Source organism: Leptonychotes weddellii, chromosome 8 (genome assembly GCF_054177405.1).
Source record: "Leptonychotes weddellii isolate Sample4059 chromosome 8, ASM5417740v2, whole genome shotgun sequence".
Lineage (NCBI taxonomy): Eukaryota > Metazoa > Chordata > Mammalia > Carnivora > Phocidae > Leptonychotes > Leptonychotes weddellii.
This window is the reverse complement of record NC_138376.1, coordinates 42858223-42866954: the sequence shown is the minus strand read 5'-3', so window position 1 is coordinate 42866954 and position 8732 is coordinate 42858223. Positions and strand designations below refer to the sequence as shown.

General features: G+C 33.4%; 1 protein-coding gene across 1 annotated transcript in view; it reads left to right on the top strand.

Annotated features, from left to right (window-relative positions):
- Window positions 1-4227: 4227 nt before the first annotated feature.
- The window catches only part of BMP5 (bone morphogenetic protein 5), a 114199-nt gene continuing 109694 nt past the window's right edge, over window positions 4228-8732 (top strand). The window contains exon 1 of the mRNA XM_006728135.3: window positions 4228-6009. Coding sequence (XP_006728198.1) covers window positions 5520-6009 — 490 coding nt within the window. The 5' untranslated portion in view covers window positions 4228-5519. The remainder of the gene's footprint in view (window positions 6010-8732) is intronic.

The following is an 8732-nucleotide window of genomic DNA, read 5'->3' as shown; positions in this document are numbered from 1 at the left end:
ATTTTATTTTCCACTGAGGGCTGATTTGCTTTTCATGGGAATTATTGGGGTAAATTAGCAGTTTGTGCTCTTCCTTGAACTTTAACAGTCCTATAGATTTTGCATTGGTCAGTATGTTGGTGAAGTTTTTCATCTGCAAAAGTGTAAACTATGGAAAGTATGAATTTAGAAACTTTTACTTTGGTACTCTCCAATTTGTCTTATCCAGTACCTTTTCCCCATGTCCAGGCATTTTCAGATCTCACCTCATCCCTGTGTCTCCTGCGGATCTCAACTCTGTATATACCCGCTTGAGCCTTAGCAGGAGTGGTGTTAATTGTTAATGGTCACTTTCAGGGCCTCTTGCGTTGTAATATAGGCCATAAAAACAGCACCAAAAACCCCAAAACAAAACAAATAAGCCATTACAATTCAAAAGAATGAGGTATTAATTGACAGGGACAAAAGCTGCTCGTTTGGGTCTAGAACCACATTAATTCACTAGGCAAAACCTAACCAGCTCTCCCTGTAATGATAGACCAAGGTATTTTGCAATTACTAATGTGATTCACTGCATGATGCTTTTCCTTCTAAGTCATTATGATTGTCTAGTATTGACAGAAGTTTGTACTTTATAACTGGGATAAGGCATGTAATAAGCAAATTTCTTCATGGGAGTAGTAACCTTTAGTATATTAGGCGAGCCTACCTACTAAGAGATACAGTGATTGGTCAGCTAATGTGCCTAATGAATCCTTATTCCTATGTTTCCAGAGAGCACTGTCTTTAAAAAAAAACACAAAACAAAACTCTGGAATATTGTTCATCTTTGTTAAAAAATACGTTGTGTGACCAGTATTGAGTGGCTAATATGTACTGTTTGACATTGGTGAACAAAATAAACTAAGCCCCTACTTTTATGTAGCTTTCATTCTAGCTAATCTCTCTCAAAAAAGTAGAAATAGCTTGATTAATAACCATAGTTAAATAATTTTATGCTATTAAATCAATCAAAATGATAATACATGATTATAAACTCTGTGGGGACAAGAACCTTTTTTGAAATTTTTGATAATATCTGAAGATATAGCACATAGTAGTCGGATGGTAGGCATTTAATAAATATTCATCAAATGAATAAATAATTCCAAATGGTAGGTTATTGTGATGAGCTTTTAAAATTATAAATTGCTCTACCAATGAAGACATTCTTTTGTGGTTAACTACATAACTGCTTAATGGTCACACGCCTAACTATTTAAAATATTCTGTCATTTGGTTGATGGATAAAACATCTAACCTAATACTCTGACCAATTGTTCTCAAGTCAGTCAGTTGGAGTCTGTTTGTCACATACAGTCCTTAGGCGTTTCATCAGTAGTGTTTGATTCATAATGGTTAAATGTTGGTTTGTTCTCCCTTAAGTAACTATTAGAAAACCTACTCTCATGAAATGATACAAAACCACCTTAGGAATGTGTAATAATACAAAGCATACTGAAAAATCCTCTTTTCACTTCAAAATATTCACTAATGTCACCATTCATTAAAAATAATACCAAACATTAAAAGTTTTTTGGTGACCATATTTTATTTTTAATTTCCAAGTTTTCCTTAAAAGATATTTCTTAGACAAAAAAGTGTAGGTTGCCCATGATTGCAACCCCTTTCAGGTTACTGCAGCAAATCTAAGGCAGATGGGGGTAGTGTAACACCACTCAGCCTTCCTTTGGACCATGCTATGCACACCATATTCTCTCTTTTATCTGTGCTATGTTTTTGGCTCAAAAGGAGTGAGCCGAAGGCAGTTTAATATCACAGAAGCTGCTCTGTTCTGCACATGTGTGTGTGTGTATTCCCCAAGAAGATTCTAGAAGGGGATGTTTTCCCCGAATTCTCCCATTGCTTCCAGCCTTTCCAATCTCCTCAGTGATCTCCTCTCCACCCTTTCCCCTCACTCCCTCCAATGGGATCCAAGATAGCTTCTGCTTAAGAATTTTATGATTGCATGAACAGTATTTTGGACTATTTTCCAAACTTGAGAGATAATTTAGGAATGCAGATACCATGTATACTGGATATCTGTCTTTCATTGCAGTCATGTCTTTCACTGAGGAACTTTTGTTTCAAGGAGAAACCAACAAAGAAACCATAAGTGAAATAGAAAGACCCTTCCAGACAAAACAGATTTACAAATGCTTCAATTTTCTTTTGACCAAGTTTCTTTTGAAAGGCTGTCTATTGCATGTAGTTGGTTTACATATTCGTGGACTAAATGTGTCAAATTTTAGTGAAGGAAAGAGAAAATGAACAGAAAGAATGACAGTTGGAGAAGTACCTCTTACCTGGATTCAACTATCTCTGTACCGCTCCCCCCCAGCCCAGAAGGTCACTTCCATTATATAGCCCAGGCAAATATTACATTATGAGAGGTAGGTTTTTATGCAGGCTTCTCTTCTTGAAATGTAATTATCTTTAGGAACAATTCTTGAGATGCTCTGGGTGTTTCTCCGGTCCCAACTTCTCTCTCAGCATATATTTATTCAGTATGTTCAATGACTTATACAACTTTTAAATACATGCTCTGAAATTTGGAATGTTTATACTTTGCAGTTGCAGATGCTTTATCTTTCAAATTGCTCTCATGTATATAAATACAAATCTACCTGGGAATCCAAATTATGTAGTAAAATACACTTAATTGAAAATGAATCTGACTTTTCATTTGGTGGTTAGCATTTCCCCTTTATTCCTGGCAAGTTTTTTTCTTCTTTATTTTCTTGCTCTCATTGCACATGTTGATCCTTTTGAAAAATGAGTGTTTGCCAAATCGAGTCTGAGTTGGAAGGAAAGGTGGGGGAGGGTGGATACTAAAAAATCTGACCAGAAATATTGGCAACTTATTTCCAACATAGAGGTAAGCTATATGCCTGGTTAAGCAGTTAAATTACAATGACACTGATTGATATTATAAATCATGCTTTGGGAAAATGAGTTTTTGAGACTCGTGACACCTAGACTCATTTTTATTTTTCATTTGTATCTTAGGGAAAAAAAAAAGTCAGCACGTGTGGAAGATAATAAACGTCGTTTCTTCCTCTAGCGTGGCCAATTTTTACTTGTAACTTTATGCTGTACTCTAGAGACATGAAGCATATTCAGAACCTTGATAATTTATTTAAAAAATGTAAAGAAAAACTGTAGTAGGCTTTAGTTGGGATTGGTTTTGTAAACGCAGAGAAAAAACTTTTTGTTTTTGTTTTTTTTTTTTTGTTTTTGTCTCAAAGTGCTTGATCTGAATCCACAGCATTGACCAAAAAGTTCTAAGTTTGGTTTGGATATGAAATAAACAACTTCAAGAATTTTAATGGTTTAAACCATTTCTTATTGAAATGGTATTCCTTCACTTACTAACAACCTGCACTATTGCTATTCATGTGATATCTCTTTTATAGAGGTGTTCGTGTATGTCAGTACTTGGGTCTGCCACTGTGTAGCCTACATGGCTGCTAATAAAGAATCTTCAGGAGGGCAAATCTTAAACAGCATTATCAAGTTTTAGGGCAGTGAGTTTGTATAAGAAAAATGAGGCACACAATAAAATTCAGTCAACCCTCTCAGTATCTTGCCTTCACCAATAAACTGAAGACTTGTGAAAAATATGGCTTTGCTTTAGACACTCAGAGGAAATATTTAAAAAGAAATTAAACAAGAAACCAGGCGCCTCTAGGTAGAGTAAAAGAAAAACATTAAAATTTCATAATAGTTCTAGAATTTGCTCGATAAATCTACACTGGTATCAGAATAATATCCCAGACAATGAAAGTACTGTGAGCCCTAAGGTTAAGTGAGAGCTTGTAAGGAAAATTATAGCTGCACAAAAACATTGTAGACTTCCAAATTTTAAAGGCATTAAACATTAAGGATAAACACGTACTTTGCTCATTTCCTTGGATTAAGTATGGTATTTTAGAAAGGTGTGCACTCTCCCCATTATTCCCATCAAATTTTGAAAATGCAAATTTCAATCTGCATGTAGTCATAGAGAATATTTGACTTGTGTTTATTTGCATGGGTTAAAACAAACCAAAGTACTGAGTATAACTTATGGGAAAAATCTAATTTGTAAGTCTGTTTACATTTCAACTGAAATGACTTAAAAGTTAAGAATCATGACACTGTATCTTAGGGTATTTATTTTTCAACCGTAACTGACTTAATGAGAGAAATAGAAATATATTTTTCTGTTTAAAATTTTTGTATATAAAGATCATTAAAGCTGGGCTATCTCATCACCATTATTAAATTACTGTAACTACTGCTTTGGGAGCTAGAATATATTTACTGGTGATTACTTCTCTACTGTATTTTATTCTAAAAAGATCTGGCTGTCATTAAGAAACAACAAATTAACCTCAATTTACCACTCTTCCTTCTATTTTTTTAAAAAGTAAATTTTAATAACTCATAAAAGCTAGAAATAACCTCAAATGTAGAACTGAGATATATGTTAATTTAGCCACAACCTGAGACTTACTAGAAGTGTATTAAATGTGTACTATGCAAAGAAAGATCTAAAAGAGTACTATATAAAACCGGTGGCAAAATTTTCAGTGTGCTGCTTGCAAACTGGCTTTCCCCCCCCCCCAGGACTTCTATGCCCCATGCACTGTGCTCTGTTAGATGCGTGGCTATAAAATTGTGAAAATGAAGGCTTTTCTGGTAGCAAAAGGGTTAAGTTCTTTTTGCTTTACCAGTTTCAAATTACAATGAGAAGCCTCTTCTTTCCCAGCAGGGTTGTGCTTACATTACTCTTTAGATCTCCCTTGAAGAGGGCTGGTATATTTGTGCCTGCTGGAGGTGGAATTAACAGTTAGAAGGAGAAAGGGAGTGAATGAACTTACAGGAAGGTTTTCAAGTAAATTCAGGGAAACACATTTACTTGAATAGTACAACCTTGAGTCTTATTTTACACTAAGACGACACAAAAGACGTTAAAGTTATCACCAAGCTGCCGGACCAATATATATTCCAACACCAAGGTGCAGATCAGCATAGATCTGTGATTCAGAAATCAGGATTTGTCTTGGAAAGAGCTCAAGGGTTGAGAAGAACTCAAGAGCAAGTGAAGATAACTTTGGGAACTACAGTTTATCAGAAGATCAACTTTCGTTGATTCAAATACCAAAGGCCTGATTAGCATCAATCCATATAGGAATGCATAGGTCATCTGATCAAATACTATTAGCCTTCTTCTGCTACATCAATGCAGGAAAAACTCTTACCAACTGTGGATAATTGGAAATCCAAGTTTCAGCTTTCTTAGAAATAACTACTCTTGACATATTCCCAAATATTTAAAATAGGACAGGAAAAATCAGTGAGGATGTTATGTTCAGAAATGTCACTGTCATGAAGAATAGGTAAATTTGTTTTTTCAGCTACTGGGAAAGCATACCTCCTAGGAACTTAGATTTTTTTTTTTTTTTTTTAAGAGGACAAGAAGGACTAAAAATATCAGCTTCTGCTTTTGGACAAAAATGCATCTGACTGTATTTCTACTTAGGAGTATTGTGGGTTTCCTCTGGAGCTGCTGGGTTCTAGTGGGTTATGCAAAAGGAGGTTTGGGAGACAATCATGTTCACTCCAGTTTTATTTATAGAAGACTACGGAACCATGAAAGACGGGAAATACAGAGGGAAATTCTCTCTATCTTGGGTTTGCCTCATAGACCCAGACCATTTTCACCTGGAAAGCAAGCTTCCTCTGCACCTCTCTTTATGCTGGACCTATACAATGCTATGGCCAATGAAGAAAATCCCGAAGAGTCGGAATACTCAGTGAGGGCATCCCTGGCAGGAGAGACCAGAGGAGCAAGAAAAGGATACCCAGCCTCTCCCAATGGGTACACTCGTCGCATACAGTTATCTCGAACGACTCCTCTGACCACCCAGAGCCCACCTCTAGCCAGCCTACAGGATACCAACTTTCTGAATGATGCTGACATGGTCATGAGCTTTGTCAATTTAGGTATGTTGTTCTTTTATTTGTTAAACTGTGTTATTACTAAGTGGAAGTTTTTCTAATAGTAAAGTAGCTGCCTGGTAGGTGGTCATGTTTATATAAAGTCATTTTCTATAACTCTCTTCTCTAGCTTCTGTTTCCTTTCTTTCATTGATACAATGTAAGATTTTGCTTTAGGCAACAAAGTCATACACACAGGTACATATATTTAATTTTTTAAATATAAAAAGCTAAAATTAACACTTACGGTTGGGTAGTTTTGGGTCCTTTTAGATCTTGTTAAAATTTCAGTCTTGCTTTAGTGTGTGAATAAACAGGCAGTAGTCTACAAAAAAAAGGAAAATTTATGAGGATAGTTGTGCTATGGGCAAAAAAATAATAATACAAATAAAAAAGAAACAAGCATTTGCAGATTGAAAACTAAAGTGACTTTCTGAAACATTTTTTTGTTAGCAACTTAACAAACATGTAAGTATACGTTTATATGCTACCTAAAAACTCTCATTTGGGCGAGTCAGCTACTGTGAAAATATCAACGTGCAATTAACTGAGATAAAATAATGCTGTAAAAGATTACTATCAAAGATTTTCAGGGAGAGATTCTGAAACTGTGAAAAATATTTTGGAAAAGAAGCTTCAAACTAACATTTCTTAACTTCTTAATGATGAAAAGATATCATACCCATTTGATTATTTCCAGAAGCAAGAGAAATATAAAGCATGCTATAATGGTCTTTACTTATGCAAGAAATTTTCCTTTTCCTTTAAGATAAGAAATGAATTGAAAAGTTCTTTGATGAGCAGCATTATTAGAGAATAATTTTTTTAAATTATGTTTTACTCAATGCTGGTCCTTTCATGGTAGTTTTAAAATATTGACAATATCAAATGGTAAATTAGTGCCCAATATTTCATCTCTCAAAAATATTAAGGAGTTACCAATTTAAAGAGACTTCACAAGGGCTGTAGTTTTAAAAAATGTTTTAGTAGAGGCTAAAGATGAAAATTCACTATCTTCAGACATTCAAAAAATAACGGTATATAGTTAGCTTTGAAGACAAATTTTATGAACAAATTTAATCAGCTTGAAAGAATTAGAAACATTTTAATGTAAGAACTTTCAAAACTTTGTTTGAAAACTGCAATCTGCTTTGACTTAAAATTGACATGTTTTATTATACTTAATTAAAAACTTCCTTGTATAATATCTCAAAGAAAATAGTCTTTGAAAAGTCAGATAACAACAAATTCAAGTACATGAATGCTTTTATAAAACATGTTGCTTAATATGCTCTGCTCATTTGCTCTTAGCAATCACAGCATGAAGGATAAGGTGCTTAATAAATCATATTTCATGTTGCTAGAGACAAAGCTCTCATTATTAAGTTTTAGTAAGTCATCATTGGTTGCCCTAATCAGGTGTCCTGGAGGCGTTTTCTTCTACATATAATTAACAGGTTTCATTTGGAACTTCCAAGCCATTAAAATATGGCTTAGTTCTAAATTAGTTTGATTGCTTTTTCCTAGTATAAGTGGTATGCTATGTGGCTCATGGCATATTTTACTTTGTTGCAGTTTCTAAAGCATTATTCAATAATTTAAAGGAGTTTTATATTCTAATAGAAGAATTTCAATCTAGCATAGATTTACATATGCATAAAATAAATCACTGAAAAAATTAGTTCAGGTCACCTAAAATCTAACAGGGCAGAATGTGTTATGTACTTTAAAAAACAATAACTCAGTCATGAATCTGTTCTAAAATATATATTTTATTGAAATCAAATATTTTGATCATTCACAAAAGAAATATATTTGTTTTAGAAAGGAATTAAGTATGATTTTTGAATCTGTGTGCCATTACTTTTTATACATTTACACAAAATAAGAAAGCCAAAAACAATAATAAACAGTTTTATTCAGTGACTTCTAGGACTGTTTTTATCATTAAAGAATACTTACATTTTTAAATCAATGAAATTTTGGTTGTATTGTTTGGATTATACCAACAAAGCAGTTTACTAACTATACCATGAAGCACAATTATTCATTTTACTCTAGAGAAACAATATCAGATATAAGCTTTAGGAGATATTTATTTTTATCATGCTTGAACTGCTGAATAGTGATTTATCTTCATTAACGAATCATATTATTTTTTCTTTATTTAATAATTCCAAACTAAATGTCTCATGTGAAATTACTGACAAATTGATTCTGATACTGAGTTTTTTCCAAGTAGTCTCTGAGGAAAATTGAACCACAATTTTATTTTATCCTTAGACCTTGCCTTCTAATATATCCAAAGCTTACAACCAATCACTACTTAGTAAAAGGCTTTAACTTCTGTATTTCTTCCATAATAAAATAAGTCAAAGCAGACTTAGAATAAGGTAAAAGTGTAATATCATGATTAACTGCACTAAGAATTTCAGTGGTTCTTAATGTATCATTCATTAACAAATAGTATTTTTTTAAATGTTCTTATAAGACTCAGGAGGATTTTATTTATTTATTTTAGTGTCTTAAAAGATATGTATATAGTGGGGACTAAGGGCAAATGATCAAATTAGCAACAGGCAAGGGATTTGTATTGAGGAAGTCACCTGGATATTTAAATATGTGAAAAGAATCTGTTGACAGTTCCCGTAATAAGCTTAATTACATTAAAAGGATATGGTAGCATCCTTTATATTAATGCAAAGATGTGTCATTTTCAAGTCAAATGA